Here is a 21387-nt window from a genome sequence, read left to right as displayed (position 1 = left end):
CCTCACATGTATTGACACCAAGGAATCAAGTTCTCCATGGCAGCCTGGTCTGGTCAGTCTTCCAGTTATGTTTGCATTCAATTATAAACGCGTGGGAGTGTGTGTCTAAAGGGCGTTCCTCCCATTCTGCGAAATGTCCCTGAGACTTTCTCAGTGGTCAGTGACTATGGGGATGCTCAAGTGAGCAGAGCAAGTGATTTATCTGAAACAATCTCTCCAGAGCCATTTCTTCACAGTCTTGGATAGGAAATCTGAGTTTCTTTGCAAAGAGCCTTCTCAAAATGTGTCACTTCTTGATCACGCATCACTGGTCCATGAACTTGTCAGGTAACTATGTTAATAGACTTTGAGTGTTCGAACATTGACCTCTCCCTATATGTATATGCATGTGTATATATGTATGCATGTGTGTATTTGCTTTTTCCCATAACTGCAGTAGGTGAAGCAGCTATGAACATAACACGGCTGAGACGATGCTGTTGTAATGAGCACTACCCAGGGAATAAATTATTAACAACAAGATGTAATAGGCATGTTCTGTTCCAAAAATATGATTATGGTCTGAGCAGCAACCCATTCAGGAATTGTAAATGAGCCAAATTCTGCCCTTAATCACACATTCACAGTCCTTTTTCTTTAGTCAGAGAGCAAACACAGAAGCTGATGTGTTATTAAGCACTTGTTTTAGCATGGGAGCTTGACTGGCCGCCTTTGATCCACTCTTCTAAAGGGGCTCAAACTTACAATTAGTTTTCAATCAGAATTGAAGCCTTGCAATAGATTTAATAGATGTGCTAGATAAATGCAGCCACCTTAACACATCAGCTGTAGCTGCTTCAGAGTTATACCTGTTTTAAAGTAACATAAGAGAAATCAGAATTCAGCTCTGGTTGCATACAGGAACACCAATATCAACTAAATGAAAATTCTGGAGCTGAACAACCTTCATGTCCTGGGAAGGATAATGCGTCCAGATCTTCTCTTTGGTCAGTATTTAGGCTAGCTAAGACCTCATACCTTCCTTGATTTTGTGCAGATGGAATCCACTTCGATGATGCAATCATGCTCCAGAATGACAGCTTGTTTCTAGATGTTATGGTTTTGAAGATCACCTTATAAAAATAAAACCCTAGTGTCAGCCGTAAAGACATGGGTCCTTGAGACTAAGCACGCTTAAGATGCTGAGAAATTCACTTTTCATCACAGTATAGTGTTAACTCCGGTACCTAAATGCATCAATATGCAATAAGTAATTCACTGCTGTTAAGTTTAGGAGAAACATCTAGTTAATGCATTTAGCCCACAACCTCCAACTGCCTCCCATGCCCCCCGGGGAATCTCTTTTCTAGCCGCCTATCCTACAGCATCCCCACTGACAACTCCTACTCAGCTATGCACTGCCAATAGAAACAGCTGTGACAGTTCCAAACTGAAAATGGGACTTGTGCAAATGAAATTCAGTGTAGCAGCAAAAGAAATAACCATGGGGTTGCTCCACTGATTTTCCACCCTTTGGTCCCTGCTCGTCCAGATCATTTATTTTTCAGCATCCAAGAGGATGCTGTTGAACTTCCACGGTGCTGAAAACCCACCGAAACTTGCCTCATCCCATGCCCAGTGTGCTGGATCGTGCTGATAAAGAAGGATAAACCCAGGTGAGAAATGGTGCTGAAGCAAGAGCTGATGGCAGAGCAAACCCTTCCACTAGCTATAATACACATGCCCTCACCCCGGGTTAAGTTTAAAGGACCTTGGTTGCTGGTTAGGGCAAAACAAGCCATCTTCTGGAATTAGGCTGATTTCAGCTGAAAGCCTTTTCTTAAAAATAATCTTCCTTTTGGATCTCCAGGACAAGGGGAATAAACAGCCTAAAATCCAAGGCTGAGCTATTGTTTTCCAATCTGTTTTAGCCTTCATCTTGTTGGCAGGCTGCTTTAGAAAAGCAAAAGGTTAATGAGCCAATGTGCAGTGGGATTATTGCAGTAAAGATGACAGTGAACCAGTAATTACTAATTAGATGCAGTTTAACAGGAGGAACAAGTGAAATCTCCTCTTCACCAACTGTCAATAATTAGCAGATTTGGTGAGGTTGAAATGTGTCCACAGTTAAAAGGCTGATTTTTTAATGAAATGGCACTTGACAAAAGAGCTGTATGGAGGTCACAGCCATAGCCCTCGAGACGCTTCCCTATACCATACTTAGGAGGGAAATCAGATGCAAGACAGCAGGGGGTCCCCATGAAACCATTTCTCCCTTGGGATTACATTGCACGGGGGGAGGGGAGCAGGAGGGATTCTCTGCAGTAATTTTGTCCAACTTGGATGAGAAGCAAAGGAAAGGATTTGCCAGCTGCCATGGGGAAAAATGTTTGAGAAGTGAGAAGTTCTCTGGTATTTCTTTGCTTCTGGGTCTGAGGAACGGTTTCCTGAGAGTCTGGTAACCTGAGTGTGCTGGCCAAAGTCTATCCTTGGGATGGAGGTTGGTCTTGGAAGGAACTCCTCTTAGAAAAGAAGTGGCATGAGGTCCTTAAGAACTGGCAGGAGGCCGGAAGCTCAGTGGTATGTGTCTCCCAAGGACTGCAGAAGATTCAAGCTGTGCCCTGAAGCTTTGGTTTCGTACTGACACACAGGCGATGCTCCATTGTTGACTTCTGAAGAATTAAGAGGTTCATCTGAGGTTCCTCTCCTATGTACTGATCCAGTTTCTCTTCTGGCAAAGTAACTGTTGATGTAGGCAAGAGTATCTTTATTTTCCACATGAACTTAAAATGGAGAGGTGATCTGTGTGAGCTTCTTTAACACCCATGAAACTTTTTACTTGAGCAGAAAGCCCCAGGATTTATATGATATTGAGGGGTTGAATACTGATATGGTTCAAGTAGGGCTGGAGAGAAAAGCTGTGGTATTTGGAAATGTATTGAGCCCTGTTCTGGCCTTCAGATGAACGATGGTGCTTGACTAGGTTTGCATCTGGCATTCTTTGGTAAGGATGGACTCGTTCCTGTCAGAGGTTGGAGTACAAATGAGTGACCCCTCTCAGAGCGTAGTCCTGCGCCTGGAAGGGGAAAGTGATGGGAGAGGAGGTGACGTTTGGGGAACAGCAGAATGAAACTGCCGTGACTACACATAAAGGCTGGACACAGTTGCACAGCACTCAAATGTAAGTTACTGGCCCATCTTTTATAAGAAATAATGGCCTAAGGAAATCATAAACTAAGTCTATACTTGTAAGCTCAGCAGGGTCTGAGCACAGTCTGGGTCTCACTGGCCCATGGTGTCCAGCCTGGTTAATTGCCTGCATCCTCCCTGGGACAGTTTTGGCTTCCCAGCTAATGCTGGAGGGTAGCGCTCCCAGGGACTGCTCCCACGAATAGAGCCTCCCTCTTTGGGGGAAGAGTTTGGCCGTATGGATGCAAGCTGTGCCATACCGGTTGTCCCCCGAGCCTGAGACTGGATTCTGGTTCATGTTGTTTCACACAGCTGTAGCCCTGCCTGTCCCATTGCAAGTATTCAGGAAGCTGTGGTGCGATAATTTTAGTCTGGGACCTCTCTAGGTTAATTTGATTTATGACCTTTAGGACTTATTTGATCTGAGTTTTGACATGAGAGGACCATGGCCTTAATCTTGCATTACAGGAGAGGCGTGTCTTCCTGCACCACGACGGGACCATGCCTCCGCTGAGCAGTGGAAAGGCAAAGATCTCTTTAGCCTTTGCTTTAAGTGTCTGAGACTCTTGCACACAAAGTGAAGGGTACATCTGTCCTCCCGTACTTCTGATGGAGCTTACCCTTGCTGTCAGCCTGGGCATGGACCTGAAGTCTGGAGACCAAAGTGTTTGTCACCAGCTCTTTTTGTGACAAATCCTTCCCTGCTCCAAACCAAATCACAGCCCTGGCCATGAATCTTCATGAAGTCACGAGAGCAGCTCAAAGGACCGTGGGACCAGTCCCCAGTACTCAGCCGTGATTTCAGCCCTGGTCTCGGTAGCTCATGCAGAGAGATGGGACCTTAGTCATGCAGCACAACAGGATCCTCACCTGTACATCTCCAGAAGGCGACTGCACAGTAACTGCAATCTGCCGAACAGGGAAGGTTGGTCGGAGGCTGCACGCTAAGAGAAGAGCAGTGATCTTGAACCTGACTCGGGGCTAACCAGCCAATTTTTTTTCAAGGTTTCAGTCTTCCTTGGTTTGAGACAGGAGTGCTTTTACCATCTGCTTCTCTGATGTATCCCTTCCTTCCCTGCTCTCACCAGCCCTCTCTGGTTGAGAGCATCAAGCAGAAGAGAAGATGATGTGTTCCCGGCTTAGCCCCCCTTCTCAGCCCCTAGCTCAGGTTTTCCTTCACCTGCACCAGCTGTCGGGGCAGGGTTTGCAGACCCGGCGTGTGTTTCCCGAGGAGCCAGACTTCACACACCACTTCCCTCTTGGCCCTAACCTTTGGCTTTCCCTTTACACCTTCACTGCTCTCCCCCCTCACCCCCCTCGGCAACCTGGCATCTGCAGAACACCTTTCCTGTCAAAGCAACCAGGAGAAAAAAAAAAAATCACAGTAGCTTGTTTCCTGTGCTGCAGATTCCCTCAACAACTTTTAGTTTCCTTCTAATTGCATTGCACAGGAAAGCTGCTGCCCAGGAGCCCGCTAGCACAGAGGAGTCTCTGCATTACTGGAAGTATTTAGGTGGCCTGAGATGATTTGGCTGGATTCGTGCTTGTGCTTGGGCTTGCAGAGAGATGTGCCGGGAGCTGGAAGGGTGTCTCCAGAGGATAGGGATGAGCTGTTATCAGTAACTATCACAGTAGTTGTCGGTGTTCTGTAGATGCCCATGGACTGTTCCCAACCCATCGTAGGGCTCCTACACAGGTTCTTCTGTCAGGAGGAACCTGATCTAGTGGAAGATGTCCGTGCCCATGTCAGGGGGGTTGGAACTAGATGATCTTTAAGGTCCCTTCCAACCCAAACCATTCTGTGATTCGATTCTATGATTCTATGACTTGCTCTTGGGTGCAGAGACTTGCCCCGGTTCCTGCTCCCCCCTTGAGTTTCTCTCTCTCTGCCATCGTCTCCAGTGTGACACAGACAGAAAGAAGCCTAGAGCTGTATTTGCTTTAGAGCTTGCAAGGTCAGACCACCCTCCATGCTGTAAACTCCCAAGTCAAAGTGGCAGCAGAGCTTTTTGGGGAGCTCAGGCATATTCAAGGCAAGGACATAGCCAGGCTCACATGCTCTAAACCCGCTTCTCGAGCACATCTCCCAGGTGAAGGTATTCCTAAACACATGGGGACACTTCAGGCTTAGCAGTCCTTTCCTCCGCTTCCAGTGATGCTTTAGCCTGAGTTGCTGAACCAACAGCCACAAGCGCCTTCCTGTTTCAGGGAGGGCTTCAATTCAGTGTTTGATGTTTCTGCAGAGAGCTTCTAAAAACCAAACAAACCAAAAGTTCCAGATTCTACGTGACTATGACATTCTTGTTCACCCCAAGTCATGAAAAACCCCAAATTCTCATTATTGTATTGTAACTCCTCATCACTACTGTGTGATGCTCTTTCAAGTTCTTTTTCTGGGACTGTAGCAGGAGGATAGGGAAGATGTTGTGGCACAGTAATTTCCTTCTGCCCTCGTCCAGCTGGATGCAGCGGCAGTTCCAGTTGCAAACCCATGGGTGGTAATCTCACAGAAGCAGCATCTGCCTTGTCGCAGGGCCACCTCCCATTTCCCAAACTCATGGCATGCTTCATTACCGTGCCCTTTTGATTCATGTCCTGGCACAACTGAAACGCCTCTTGCTGTGGGGTCACTCCCCTGAGACATGACCAGGAGAGAGGGAACCAGTTTCGCAAAGCAAAGAACATTTCTGGATCAGGACATCTCCCCTTTCCATGATTTCCCCCCCTGTGTCTTTCTCAAAATCAAAACATTTCACATGCCTCCTCGCTCCCCAGTGGGCTGGGAGGTCTCAGTCACTTCTTCTGGGAGCAAATGTCCTTCTTTCCAATAGAAGGAGGAAAGATCTGGTCTTCAGGGGCATCAGCTCCACCATCACTCTTTACAAGCCCCTAGGAAACGTTGGGGTGGTTAGATTTACAACTGCTCAGCCTGTTTGCACCTCGCGGTGTAATTACTAGGCTCAATGACATCTCTCGTCTGGGGAAGGTCATGAGTGAGCAGTGCTCTGATTGATTTGGAGCCTGTGTCTTTGTTCTCACGTTCCCTGTCCGAGAGGCTTTGATTTGTGACCAAGCTGGTTTTTGAAGTCGGCTCGTGAGAGTGGTCCTTTGTTTCACGACCAGCGTTCGCAGGAGTCAAAGGTGCTGAAAACTTTACAGGATCTGGCCCTAAAATCATAACTTGGACCAGCAGAGCCTGTTCTTGCTGGGAAGCGACGGCTTGAACCGAACTGTTATTTGTGGTCATTCGAGGTGGGTGTGGGAGAAAGGACCCTTTTGTACTGCCCAGGGGCTTCAGCAGCGGTGTCAGACGGGATCTGGTTTCATGTTTATATCTCTGTCCCTGGGATACAGGTTCAAGTATGTAAACTATCTATCCTGCAAGCACAGGCTCCTGCAGGTGTGTGGGTGCTAGTGGGCATAAAAAAACATTCCTGACACCATCTCTTTTGAGGAGTCTTCACCTCCTGATGGCTATAAGCCATTAGGAGTCAAAGGAAAGAGCTGACATCCGACAACTCCGGATAAACAGCTAAACATTAACCCTTAAAGTGGCTCGAAAAACATACTTAAAAGGCACTTTGTGGAAAGAAGCCATTTTTTTCCAGGCCTGTTAATTGCTGTCTTTCTTCAGGACACCTTTCAGCAGCACCTACTATAAACAGAGCGGCTCCTCCCGAAGCACTTCCCCCAGGGATTCCTGCCCTGCTTGCCGGGGAGACGGCCATCCCCGTCTCCTCCTGCCCTGCACAGCCCTCCTGCGGGTCTTTGGTTTTGCTGGTTTCTTCTTGGCCTGAAAGCCAAGACCTTTCCTCTCTTTCTGCCAGCCCACCCTGAAAACTCAGTCCCCTTTCTTGGTTGCCATCAGCCTCTTTATTTGGTGCAACCGGGTTTGTCCCCAGCTCTTCCCTGGCTGTTGCCTGGCTTACCCCTCTCTTTCTGCATAGCGTTGGATATGTCCTTTTCTGCATACTCAGAGACAGTTGTTTTAGCTCATCTGAAGCAGCCATAGCTCAGACTACTCCAAGTGAGACGTTAAGGATACGAGCTAAGGAAGGCGGCCAGTTGTCGAGACTTGCCTGCTGTAAGCATGCTTGCTTACTGCAGAGAATGCCTTATTAATCACATTTCCCAAGCACAGGTATATATAATTATCTGTAATTGCTTTTTAAATCATTTGGATCTAGCAGCCTGTTTCTAGTGAGGCTGTCGGTCCTTCAAGAGAAGGAAATGTGATGGAGGTTGGGATCCTGAGCAACTTGCTTAGCTTCTTTAAAGCAACAAGGACGTCCCTAAATCCTGCAATACTCATCATGCCCTTCCTTCTTAATAGAGGAGAATTGCTGGGTTTGATGTTCTCACCAAATAGCAACAAATGCTCTCTTCCTCGACAGAATTGCTGGAGGGATCCTTACCAGAATGGATCTAACAGCTCATTTTCATCAAAAGGGAAACTTGCGATACTCATAATGTCCATATTCAAAAGTAGGATTTTTTTCTTCCAAATGAGGAGAGATGACTCTAACTCTTTTTGTGAATGCCTTTCATTCCAGCAAGGAGCAGTGACCCTAAACTCTGCAATTTTGGGGGTTCTCAAGATCATATTTTAGGTGGGTTGATGACTTTTCCATCCATCAGTTGGCTTGAGTGTTCCCCAACAAAGTCTACATCATGTAACGTGAGGCTTCTTCCTTGAGACCAGGAAGAAGTTTCTTATGCCCTACACGCTATAGACTGAATGCTGTGCACAAACAGTTTTGGGAGAAAGTCCTCTCCTGAAGAAGGGTCCTTACCCCATGAGGCTGGGTGACCTGAGGTCAGAACACCTGTGTTTCTGCTGTGGTACCAGCCTAAGACATCCAGCTCTCCAGAGCTCCTGTAGAAATTAATTTAGTGTGGCAAACTGAGAGTTTACCTCATGAGCACTTATCTCCTACACATGAGCAGACCTTCTTCTCCAGAGTAAAGGAGAAAAGGCATCTTAGCTCCTGCAAAGGCCTTTTGCGTGGTTCTTCGCTTCATGGAAGACACATCATGCCATGGTCTTAGCTTCTCTCCATCACAACTTCACTTTGATTCTTTGTTCAGTCTCGTGCCTGAGCTTCTACATTTCTCTGTACGGGTGGTAAGTTTGTCTTACTTGTGTCTTACCCCTTGGTCCCTTGCGAAGCGTTGCAGAACAGGGTGCCGTGCTCACTGGGGACACAGGCTGGCACCTCCTGGATAGCAGTGACTGCGTGAAAGGAAGGAAAGCCCTTCGCCTTCCTGGATTGCTCGAGAGAACTGGAAATGTCTCTCTTCTCTGAAAGACAGACAGAACTTTTTTTTGATCTTGCTATTTGAAACCTTATGGTTTCAAAGCCTTTATTTGCTTTCTTGTTTTTTTATTTTAATACTTGAGGTTTCTGGTGCTCTGGGTGACCCTCTTCTTTCCCAGAAGACTCAAACCCACAATTTTGCAATGACTTGGAGACAGTGTCATGCGGGGGGTTGACCTTTCAATCAGTTTATAAAGCTGAAAGACTTGAGAGGGTCTGAGAGCCGTGTGAGCCCAGTGCTCGCCAAACCCAGCTCCTAGGAGTGGCTTTCATTCGTCTCACCATGTCTGTTCATCACTGATGTCGTCTTGAGACACCAGAAGGATTCCCATGGGGAACTGGAAGGTTAGAGCTGGTATTTTACTGGTGAACTGGTTTGGGGCAGTGAATGAACAGGGGGGCCGGAGCACCGCAATGAAACGCGGTTGTTGAACTGCTCTGCTACAGGACAGGCAGGGACACGCTGAGCAGTTGAAGCTACCTTGCAGCCTTAGGTGCCTGCTCTCATATATTATCCCTGCTGACACTGTTATCATCAGTCATTTCTAGAGCACCGGAAACAAACGTGCCGCTGGGCGAGGGGAGCTCATTGCCATGTGGGCAGCCGTGCTCTGCTCCAGCCTGGTTGGGCAGTAGCCTAAAATGCCCTGTTTTCCTTCTTCCCATCTGATTAAAATGTTGGGGGTTTTTTGATATGCATATTATTTCTCTTTAGAGAAGCTGTGATACGCCAGTTCGCAACTCCTGAAGCTGAACTTAGAAGCTCCCACCCTTGATCATAGAATCATAGAATAATTTAGTTGGAAAAGACCTTGAAGATCATCAAGTCCAACCATTAACCTAACACTGCCCAGTCCACCAATGAAGTGGTGGAAGTTGCTGTCCCATAAGTGACCCAAACTCTGGGGGTCACTTGCAATCTTAAATTCTTAAACCTTAAATCCTGCAAACTCTCCTGCTCTGCTTCAGGGCAGGGTCAATTGTTCCCATTTAAGGTGAGGGCAGTAACATCTTAAGCTTTGTAGCTGTCTCAAAAGCAATTGCACATCTCTATCCAAACATCTGTTGAGCACGAGGAATATTCCTACTCGTCTCGATACAGAAACCTGATGGCACCCAAGGTGCTGCTCACACTTTGCATTTCGTGCTTTGCTAAAAGCAGTGACGTTTTCAGGGGACGGTGCAGAGGTGTCAGCAGATGTGATAGAGTGTGAATAGCTTGTGGCACTAACACCGTCACTGACATACTTTATATCTAACAGATGTCATAGCGGGGTATGCGTGCTGCCACATTCAGACCCTTTCCAGCCTGGTCTGAGAAGAACCTCTGTTTTCTGCCCTGTCCTACAGACAGCTGAAGGTAGATGCTGGTGGTCAAAGCATCCATGGCAAAAACCAGAAAAATCTTCTGAAATGGATACCCCTCAAGAGCCAGAACAGCCAAATATTCCAACTTTCCTCCTTTTTATTGTTTCAAGGAGGGGAGAGAAAATGGAGATAAAATTAATTTCAAGCTATGGTCCTTTATAATGCCAGTTCTAGGTATGTCCAACTGCAGGTTAGACAGTAGCGCTGAGATACATCTTTGGTGCAAATGTGCTGGCCACAGGTCCTGTCAGAGGCAATGCATTTCTTTCTTGCACTTCAGTGTAAGTCTGGTTCACTGCCTGCAGAGAAATGATATATCCCTAAAAACTTACTATTGGAAACAGGGCTCTGAGTTTAGAGCCGTTTGTGTGAAATCCCCCACAAAACTACTGCATTACAGGGATTTAACAGGTTACCCACCTGCTAGACACATGGCAGTAGTTACAGATTTGCAGTCAAACAAGAAACTTTGCAAATTACCTGGACTGCCTGATAGTTCCTTACTTTGCATATATGCTGAATTACACGTGAATCCACTTATATGGCAGTGAAAGGGTAGTATAAATCAAATTCACTCCTGAGCTTGTTCTTATCTGCTGATTCCTGAGCTGTCCTTATCTGCTACTGGCTTTGCTTTATTTCCAAGCACCTAAGAGAGGAATCTCTTACTCCGTGAGTATGTCTGCTCGCCCGGCGTGGTGCATCAGGGGTTTAGTTGTATCCACAGTTGTAGGCTCTGCTCACTTAGGTGAGGCTGTGCCATGACTTCATTAGAATTATAAGCCAGGCACTAATGGTAGTGATTGTCTTGATGCAGGAGTACGTGACAAATTTTAATCTTTTTCCTAAATGGATGGGTCTAGAGCACCTGAGATGTTTAATCTATTTGCTTGTGCAGCAGCTCCCAGCCCTCAGTGTCTTCTCTTTCCAAAGCAGCTACCTTCCCAGAACATCTTTTGGTGGTTTCTTCTCTGCCCTGGACCACACGGTTGCACACCCCAGGTTGTGTGGACGTGCCGTGCGGATGCACAGCCTTCACGGCGCTCTGCTTGCAGCGTGCACAGGCTCTGCCCAACCGGCCAGACTGCTTCCTCGGCGCAGCCCCGGCTGGAAAAGCAGATCTGCCCTGCTCCTTGCAGCATCATGGCCGGGGAGCGTCACGAAGGCTCTTAGGGAATGTCAGTCCCCGGGTGCAGTTGCATACCTTGGCGTGTCAGACAAAAGGAGATGATCAAAGCAGGGATGGCGAGAAAGGAGGCTCTAACCCCTCGCCGGGGAAGCGCTCGGTGCCTCCGTGCCAGCAGGTGCACAGCTCTTTGATCCCTGCATTTCGGGGGGTCCAGCCCTCCCTCCCCATACCAACCCCAAAGTCAGCACTTTTTTGGAAAGGTGGATGGTGTCAAACCTGTGAGTGGGCTCCCACTGAGCCACGGGGCTCTCGCACCCCAGGTGGGGCCGGATTCGGACACGTTGTGACCAGCGATGGATGGAGGGACACCTGTCTGCTGGGCTGCAAGTGGCAGCGGTGGCTTTCCAGGCTCTGGTTAAGTTTTGTTAACACCTTAGCCAGCATCAAGGATGGAAACGGAATCGAAAAACTTGTTTCCTTGTTTTTGAGGAAAGCATTTTGATTAGATATGGTGTTTTTTCTTATGAAAACTGAACATTTCTTTAAAAGAGGGAGGTCTAAAAGACTTGAGAGACACAAAAAATGAAGATAACTGTACCAGTCAACTCTTAAGTTCAATTTTTATTATTAATTTGAAGGAAAACCTAACAAAATTCAGGTTTATCTCAAAATCGTTTTCCCGAGCGTTGTGATTTAGCCAGCAAACTGAGTATCAATTATTTATGAAGTTATTTGTTACCATGTATGTTAGTCATGAGACCATCTCTCAACCAGTGTGTCCAGTTTTGGGGTAGGTAGTTTTTTTAACTATGTAGAAAAACTGGGAAGTGGTTAGAAAAAAGCTTTAACACCAGTATTTCACACAATAATCTGCCTTGCAGAGAAGAAGCATGAGTTTTATCTATACATTTTAATTAAGGTGATTTAATAATCTTTGAATACTTTCATGGGAATAAAATTTCTGGCACGGTAGAGCTCCTTAGTGCAGCAAATAGATAAATGCAAAGCTGGAAGTCTGAATTTAGAAAAATGCAAACCATGTGGATGGCTGATGCTCTTTGAAGCGGGATACTGAGAGGTCTGGTAGCTCCACTGCTGCTTGGACTCCTTAACCAGAGGCTGGATATCTTTTGAAAAACATCTTCTGTGATTTAACCAGAAGGGGTTTGGGTGAGAGAGGGCATTTCCTGAAACTTTCTCTCACCTGTCAGGTCACCTTCAGTTGGCCGTAGGTCCATAGCGTTTCCAAGAGATGCTCCTTAGCAAACACAGATTTCCTCATCTTATTCCTTAGCAAGTGGATCCATGGAGAGCACTTTAATTTTTTGATGCCTGGGAAAAGCTTTGGAAAGAGTTTATCTGAACAGAGGAGGAAAAAATTGTGCTGTCTTTAAATCATTCAGTATACATTTTCCAATTTTGGAAAGCCTTATAAAATTAAGCACAGGTTCAGATTTGTCATTTTGGCCCCATCAGCATTCTTTCAGCTACTGTCAATTAAAAGAAGAAAAGAAGATCTGAAATATCTGAAAGAAGAACATTTAGGCAGTCTTACCGTGGGAACAAGACCATCAAAAACCCTAGTAAGCATGTTGAACCAAATTTAATGAGGTTCTGCTTCTCAGCAGAGTTGCATTAGGTGACCATGGGTTGAAGGTGAAAGGAAGCCTTGGTAGACCTGTACAGAGCTACAAGCAGAGGTGCCTGGTGATCATGGCGTGGCTGATGAGCAGTAGCTCATCTATCCAAGGAAAAACATGATCTTTTTTCATCGTGTCTGCAAACACCGAGGACAGAGCAGAATCTGTTAGCGGTGCTGGATGTGCCCCACCTCTCCGTCTAGCTGTGCACAGAGCCCACCACCGTGGAAGCAGCAGCTGCTGGTCCTTCACGGTGCCTCATGGTGCCATTTATTAACCGTAGTCCTTGCTGGTACACCTCACCAAGCTTCGGTTAGCTTGGCGTTGCCCTTAGCCGTTGCCCCGATGTCTGATGGCCCAGGAGGAGATGGCAGAGGGTTGCCGGAAGGGCCGTGAGAGCCCTCCTGGGCTCCAAACCAGGGCCACCACCGAGCCACCTCGCTGGCACTGCCGAGGCAGCAGCAGAAGACGCGGTGACCAGCCTGATCCTCCCTTCCCCCTCCTCCTGGTGCAGCATCCGTCAGTCCGCATGACCCTCCCCCTACCAAAACTGGCTGCTTTCTTCCTTCTTCTCCCCCCCCCTCCCTTTTTTTGGCTGAGTGATGAGCTGTATGCCAAATCCATCTGCTCCTGTCTCCCCTAGCTGCCTTCCATATCATTACAGGATCTCTGGCAGCGAGCCTAGACCTATCTCTCTCCCTGCACTCTTAGGAGCACATTCCTTTCTACACCTTTTGCCGAGCTGGGATAGAAATGAGTATCAACCCCAAACAAAAAGCATCTGCTTTCTGCCTGCTTCTGCTTCACCGGACGCGCATGTACGCTACACCCGTGTCAGCAGCGAATGCAAAACACACACAACCCCCCACCTCGCCGCCCCGCATCCAACATGGGCTGACGAAACTTTGGGCGCCGGGAGCCTGCCTCACACCCTCTCCCTCTCCGTCTCCGCAGCACCAGCTGTGACCACCGCACCATTTGTTCCTCCAGCCCACGCCAGCACTCGGAGCCAGTTCTTTATCACCCCAATTAGCCTTGTCTGTGCTGATGAGAGGAGAGAGGCTTCCACTGCAAGGCAGAGACGGGGGGAAGAGAGCTGGCGCGCGGTGGGCACCGCGAGAGGCGATTCCCTTTATGGTGGCTTTGTTCCCTGGGAGGGATAGATTTCATTGGGTCAGGAGCACCGCTAAAAAGCCAGCGCTGTCATCCTGCCTGCATTACCTGGGTGATGCTGGTTTATAAACAGTTGCTTGAATAAGGTCAGGGGACACCGTTTCTTGGGTTTTTTTCCCTTTTTTCCTCATGCGCTTGGCTATCTGCTAGAGGGAAGAGGAGCATCCTCAGGCTGCACCAGCTCCCAGGTGTTACGATGGGCTGTGGCTAGCACCGGCCACGTTTCTGGATGAGTTTGGAGATGCACCTTGGCCGTGTCCCCAGCAAGGATCTCCCTGCATCTATAGCAAAGCTTCCAGTAGCCTCACAGCGGGGTGAAGCAATTCCCCCTTCTCCCGCTGCCTCGTTATAGTGTCTCCTATGCTGGTATGTCAGGATCCTGAGCAGTCAATGCTGCACTGATGCTCAGGCAGCCATCAGCCTGAAAGCCTGGTGTTTTTTTCCCAAACCAGCCCCTTGTAGCTCTCTCTGGGAGTGGTGCTTTTACACCACGGTTCCCTCGGTGCTGTTGTGAGCTTGCGTCCCTCCTGGACTTTTCTCCTGGCTTCATTTTTGAAGGTCCTTTTCTCGTAAGCACCTCAGTGCTGTCATCCCAGAGCCAGGAAGGGGATCCATCCTTTCCTCCAGCACAGGTAGATCCACCTCATTGGGAGGAAGAGGATGGACACAATTCAAACCCAGTCCCATGGTGGGCACTCAGTTTGAAAGGACAAAGTTGCCCCGTGTGGAGTGGGGCAGGTCCCATCAGTGTAGTCCCAACAGGGTTGCCTGTTAGAGGGGTTCCCAGCATGGCCATGATGAAGAAGGATCTTGCTGGGGGTCGTCTTTGAAGCTGAGACACAAGAAACTTGACAAGAAACTGTGGTCTCCAGATCCATTTCACAATGGCATGTCCAGTGGAAGGTTGGCTGATCAGGTCCAGGATGCTGAACAGCTAGAGTAGCAGTCTACACCAAAATAGGTGAAATTACACTTTCCGACAAAAACCCCTGACGTATTCAAAGACTGACCTGATACACAGTAAGACTGTGTCTTAATGTTGCCTAAATATCTGTAGCCTGCCACCCAAATGCTTCTCCCTGTTCTTCTGCATTTGATTTCCCAGTGAGAGGAGTAAGTTACTCCTGATGTATTTCTGAATGGCTTTGCCAGTGCTGCTGTGGAGTATGTCCTCCTGTACCTGCCTCCTTGGTGCAGACGCATCCCTTGGAGCTCCTGTAGTTGAGGCTCTAGAGCAGTTTTTAATATCTGCTTTATTAAAGGCAACCAGAAGGGGATCTGCAGAGATTGCTCCAGTGCAACAAGTCACCCCCTAGAAAATTTATTTCACGTCTTCCCAGGCTTCAGAAATGGGCTTAAGTGAGCTCAGTAATATGCAGCTCCAAACCAATGCCTGTGACCTTCCTGCAAGCTCTTCAGAGGAGTCCCTGACCATGTGTCCATCTTGCATTAGGCATTCATTCCCTTGTCCTTCTGCTCAGACGCCATAATCTGTCTCTGAACTATCACACCTCAATCCTGTCCCTCCTAAAGCCATCCCATCTCACAGCCTTGTGTGCAGCCTTGCCATGAATGAAGAGCTCAGCCACACAGGGAAAAGAGGCTGTTTCCCTCCCGGACCCATGGGAAGGAAGCCGAAAGCACCTACAAGCAGTTATCTCATCTGTCTCCTTCCACCAAGACAAGCTCAATTCTGCTTAAACTATTCTTGATGGGTTTCATCTAATTTGTGCTGAAAACTTCCCACCACAGAGACACCACACCTTCCCCAAGCATTTGGTTGCAGTACTTTGCTCCTTCCCACTAGGATACTCTTCCTGCTGTTCAGCTTGGATCTTACTCGATGCTTTTTGAATTGTGTCCCAAGAGAGCGTGAACAAAACATTACTCCTTTCTTCTGTGCCATAGCCTCTTGCACAGCAAATACCACTATGCCTCCCTTGGACGTCTCTCTGCTAGACTTGGCACATCCAAATCCTCAACGTTTCCCCATAGGTCTTGCTTTCAGACCACTAATCTGGGGTCCACCAAGGCAGACGTGGCTTTTCATGGAGCTCCTACCTCTCCATCCCCCATTAGAGAGGAAGGGACTGTTGGTGGCTCTCCATTAGCTTTCTGCGGAGACATCCCTATAGTAGGTTGGGTTTTGCTCTGTCCGAGCTGCCCCACGTCCCCAAGCCCTACTGACACCAGCATGGATGGCCAGGGTTGGACCACCCAATTCCACATCATTTTAAAGCGCTTCCCACCTTGATATTTTCATACCAGTGGGTGAAACCGCCCAGCCCCGATACCTCGGAGCTTTTCTTTCTGTCTCTGGAAGGAAAATAAGAAAACAATAGGAAGAAAAGCTGCGTCAGAGCCAGGCAGATCGGAGTTAATCCTCCCTCAAAATGGATCCCGTCAGTGCCGGTGTATGTGAGAATCGCCTCTCCTGCACCTTTGCTGGGTACTCTCCCGGCACAATGCTTCACTTTGTGTTTCAGCACAGAAAGAAATGGTGAAGTTGCTAATAATGGCACTAAAAGAAAATATGCTACATCTGTTATGGATAGCAGTACAAAATTAGCTGATCACACCTCTGACACCCAAGATGTCTTCACTTAAAATACTCGTTGGCTTACTTTACATAATTTGCTGATTATATTTAAAAGAAATACAATTTTACAATTACTGTTCTTTCTGGTGTGCTATCTATGCATCATTTTCTTTTTATGTTTATATATTTCTCCTTCATTAGTGCAGTCTGAAGGGTGATTAGATCCCTTCAAACATTTTACAGAGGTTAAACGTTGATTAAGATTTAATTATTACTGTAAATAGCTTGGAATGACATATGGTGCAAAAACCTGACATATGTGCATTTGAATAAATGAAGTGCTATTTCCCATGATGCTTCAGTAGCTGTTTAACAGCTTTGCTGAAGGGTTATGTTGCACCTCATGTTAAGATTGCTTTGATGTTATATTTTGTTGGGTTTTTGCAGCTGAAAGCTAAGAACAGTTTTTCCAGTTTTTAAAAACATTGAATATTTTAAATACCTAAATTGTTTTGCACAAATTTTTGCTAATTTGTCTAACTAGGTTAAACATTTTCAAAAGCATTTCGATTTTAACGTGGGTTCCTAGCATTGTGTCAGCAACAGCATCAATTCAATGTATAGGATTTCTAAAAGTCTGATCTTGCAAGGTGCCCTGTCCCGGCCGGGAGCGGGATCTTTGCTTGCCGCGGGAAGCGGGTGCACCACGAATCCCTCCCAGGGATGCAAAGGTTCGGAGTGATTTCAGAGCAAGGGAAAGCTTCGTGCGAAGCCGGTGAAAGGAAAAAAAATTAGGAAAGGGCTGGAGATTTTATGGAGACAGAGAAAGGAGTAGGTAGATCCTCGTTGGAGGATATAGAGCCCTGGTCCAGGAGACAAATGAGGGTGTGCTGTCCCCTCGTGTCACCAGGCAGCCCTTGGCTTTGCCGGGTCCCTGCGGGTGCAAACTGCAGCTTCGGGGACTGGATTCCTTCTAGCACCATGCAAAGGGACCTTGGCTGCAGGAAAAGGAAGGGATCTCTGCTGGAAAATGATGGGTGGGATCCATTTGATTCTCAGAGACACTCTATAATTCATTGACTATTGCAAGGCAGCGAGCGTGCATCATTTCATGTAATATAAGTCAATCCAAACAGGGTTGTTTTGAGACTTGAGCAGAGTAAAGCACATTAAAATGACACGGAAAAGGCATGATTGACATTGTATTATTTACATATTATACTTCTCCACATTAATTTATTGATCTGTCGAGCTCCTGCTGCAGCACAACACCACGATACCGATTCTGATCTTGCCTCCTCTTTGATTTCACAGATTGAGACATCTCGGCTGGAGCCAGAAATCGCAATGGCCACCACCAGTAAGACTGTAGTCTACAATAAAGGATTGTAAGTGGAAGCGGACAATCTCAGCCCAGAAGATTTGGGGAGGGAAAGGGGGAAACTTGAGATCCCGACTGGGAAAAAGAAAACAACAACAAGAGAAAACAAATAATAGAGCTCAGCGATAGTAACGTATTACCGCTCCCGGCGAACTGGGAGTAAATTAACACTTGCAGAGAACTGACACCTCACACCAGTCAAAAAGATTAATATTAAAAGTTTTAAATTAGCAACAAGAACAGCAACAAAAAAAATTACATTCAAACACTTTAGAGAACTAGCTAAAGAATAATCTCAGAACTTAATAGCACTGCATGGAGGGATGTTTAACGGCGTGTTTACGTGGTTATACCTAACTACATGAAAGTAGGCTTCACCGAGCAAATTTTGTTTTCAATGCGAATTAAATCTCCACACTGATGCTGCACAAAAATAATTCCGTAGAGATCAACGGGTGCATGAATGTGAAGCACTTGATAGGGTGTTTGATAAGTGTCCTGTATTGATTTCATGCCAATCCTGCCCCAGTGATCATGCGCAAAAGCAGCCTTCCATGGTTCGACGTGCAACGCTCCGTTAGCACAGCGAAGATCATAGCCTGCGTGCCCTCCATCCCTCCCTCCTTCTTCTGCAGACGGTCCTGGTGGCATCCTGCCGTGCATTGCACTTGCAAGACTTTGTGTCACAGGACCCTACCGGCGGGCGTATCTGCAAGGGCTTTTGCCCAGGGTTCAAGATACTGGAAAGCCAACGTGCCCACACATTGAATCGGAAGGGATCTTATAGCAAAAATACGATTGATCTGCTCTTGTCCTTTGCACGGACAGGAAGGATGGGGTTTGTCCCACCTAACGTAGACCCTCTAAAAGTAAGGTGGTTAAACTAAATTAATTGGCTAAGCTACACTTTGCTGAGCTAGTTGTCTGAGGACATAATATGCTTTAACATTTGGTCAGCCCTGAAGTGGTCAGGCAGTTGGACTAGATGATTGTTGTAGGTCCCTTCCAACTGGAACTCTCCTCCTCTTCTCTTCTCTTCTCTTCTCTTCTCTTCTCTTCTCTTCTCTTCTCTTCTCTTCTCTTCTCTTCTCTTCTCTTCTCTTCTCTTCTCTTCTCTTCTCTTCTCTTCTCTTCTCTTCTCTTCTCTTCTCTTCTCTTCTCTTCTCTTCTCTTCTCTTCTCTTCTCTTCTCTTCTCTTCTCTTCTCTTCTCTTCTCTTCTCCTCTCCTCTCCTCTCCTCTCCTCTCCTCTCCTCTCCTCTCCTCTCCTCTCCTCTCCTCTCCTCTCCTCTCCTCTCCTCTCCTCTCCTCTCCTCTCCTTCTTCTTCTCCTCCTCCTCCTCCTCCTTCTTCTCCTTCTCCTTCTCCTTCTCCTTCTTCTTTTCTTCTCTATCTTTGCCAATGCTTTCAGACAGCAAAGCCAACACTGTGCAAAGCCTTGTGCCAGTGCAGAGGAAGACCCAAAGCAGAAAGCAGTGGGCAGGACGGCTTTGCCTAGCAGCTGTGCCAAGCTGATGGCTTCGTGAGACTGCAACCTCAGAGGGGTGAACTGCCCTCTGGAGATGGCTGTCCGTCTGTCTGTCTCTCCAACTACTCCACAAAGTGAGGTGGAGGAAGTCTCCCCAGCACTGCACTGAATCCTGCCCTCACATGGGTTTGGGGCCGTAATTTGGCTTTCTGGTATCTTGTACCCCAGGGTAAACCCCGAGTGACTCCCTGAGGAGTTCATGCAGATTTTGAACATGGTCACCAGCAGAAGACCATGCCAACATCAAGACCTGCCTCCGGAATCGTTGTAGGGATGGAGCCACGGTGGGGATGGACACAGCCGAACGCACAGGCTGTCATCCTTCAAATGCCAGTTTGTCGGGGGTTTTGGGGAGGGTGGGGGGAACAGGGGAAACCAAATCGCCACTGACGCAGAATGTATTAAAAGGTTTTATTGCAATGCTTGAAATGGGGAGGCCTGAGCCCTGCCACGTGCTCCTCCACCCTTGGCTGCTCTCGCTCCCCGCTGGAGTCAGACCAGTAGGAACTGGAGTCACGCAACGGTCAGGCCAGCTCAGGAAGACTGATTCTGTCCCCGCGCTGGTGTAAATCAGAAATAATTGCACAAAACAAATAAATTTTATGGATTTACACCCCAGCGTGCAGGGGAGGAGAGGCCGGCTCTGGGCTCTCCATAGCTGCTGTTGATGGGCCAGCTCCCAGTCCCTGACACTGGTGGAAACACAGAGTGGGTCCGGTTACACTCATGGAGCTATTCTGGATTTACACCAGGGTAAAGGACAGCTGAATTTGACGCAGTAGAGTTCCTTTAATGCACTAGATGAGATGAATGTATGCTCCGGAGGAAGCGAGGCCACCCCATCTGCTCCGGGTGGGATTTGGAGAGGCTGCAGGCAGGTGGCATCTGTCCTATGGACGTTTTCATGGGCATCTGTCCTACAGGCAGCGCAGCGCAGAATCAGGCCCCCTATTTTGCCCTGGGAGTGAGTAACTCCCCACAGCAGTGGAAGAAGGGGCAGACCTCCCACCCCGGGAAGGGGAGCGGGGACGCTGGCAATCCCCGAACAGCAGCCTGCTGTTGGGAACCGCAGCGGGAAGGCTTTGGAGAGCCAGCTGGGACGAGCTGGGTGCCTGAAAAAGGGCCCTTTCCATTGCTGCAGGGTGTGGGAGGAGGTGAGGACCGTTGTGGGATGCTGGGGATACAGGTACCCCCTTGCACACACATCCACATGCGTGTGCAGTGGAGAAAAAGCTACTCTGAGCCTAAAACTTCAGTTTACGGCTCCGCTGAGCCCGCAGAAGTTAGGAGCCAAGCTGCATCGTGTTGCATGGAGGCACAACTTGCCTTCTTCCTCCTCCCGAATGGAAATGCGAGGCTGAGACAGAAACAGCCTCTTGTGTTGACAGGGAGAAGCCTCCTGGCTCCAGCGTCTGTCTGGGTGGATCATTTCCCCTTCCCCGGTGGGTTTTGTCGCTGCCTGAACCATTCTGCTGCAAAGCTTGTTCATCCCAGGCTTTTTTTGGGGAGGGGAAGGAAGAAGCGATGGAGACCGCCCTTTGCTGCGAGGTTTCGGAGAGGTGGAGCAAGGAGGGAGACGGTGATTTGGTTTTGCATCGTGATCCCCGATCAAAGATTTTGGTGGCTGTGCGCTCCAGCTACCTGCCGGGCCCGCAGATGGAGCGAGGAATTTGCAGCGCAGGAAGGGAATCAGGGCTTTGCTTGCCCTATTTTTTTAGGAGACACCCAAGGAAAAGCACGGATCGAGCAAGTTCTGCCTTGGGAAAGAGCCAATTCCCAGTTTTCTCCATGATGGGAAGTGAGTACGGATGCTTTCCCTGAGCACACATCACCTGCAGAGTTTTGGCTGCGCAGGTCGTTAATTAGCAGGGGATGCTCATCACATTAATCCAGGGGCGCTCAATAAGAACTGCGTTGGTTTGGAGGAGAATAGACTTGGGGCTTATTAAGCCACGTGGCTTCTCTGAATCACGAGGGCCTGATCCTGCTCGAGCGAGCGAGGACCAGCTTGAGGGATGTCAGAGGAGCCGCACTGCGAGATTATGGCTCGGCTGAAAAGCAGCTGCACAGTCGAACAAGTGACAATCAAACGGTCTAAATGAGTCTGGATTTATCGTCTTCCCGTACAAACCCCGTCAAACTTGTT

At 47.9% G+C, this 21387-nt stretch overlaps 1 protein-coding gene across 8 annotated transcripts in view; it reads left to right on the top strand.

Annotated features, from left to right (window-relative positions):
• SFXN5 (sideroflexin 5) overlaps window positions 1–18802 on the top strand; it is a 103852-nt gene extending 85050 nt beyond the window's left edge. For 5 of the 8 annotated variants that reach the window (XM_072862777.1, XM_072862773.1, XM_072862775.1 and 2 more), the window contains one exon: window positions 17650–18802. In XM_072862777.1, the coding sequence (XP_072718878.1) occupies window positions 17650–17727 (78 nt within the window). In that variant the 3' untranslated portion in view covers window positions 17728–18802. The remainder of the gene's footprint in view (window positions 1–17649) is intronic. The other 3 variants (XM_072862776.1, XM_072862779.1, XM_072862771.1) reach the window with 3 other exon arrangements.
• The last annotated feature ends 2585 nt before the right edge of the window (window positions 18803–21387 follow it).

The sequence above is a fragment of the Ciconia boyciana genome, chromosome 5 (assembly GCF_034638445.1).
Source record: "Ciconia boyciana chromosome 5, ASM3463844v1, whole genome shotgun sequence".
Taxonomy (NCBI): Eukaryota; Metazoa; Chordata; class Aves; order Ciconiiformes; family Ciconiidae; genus Ciconia; species Ciconia boyciana.
This window is presented reverse-complemented; position numbering and strand designations above follow the sequence as displayed.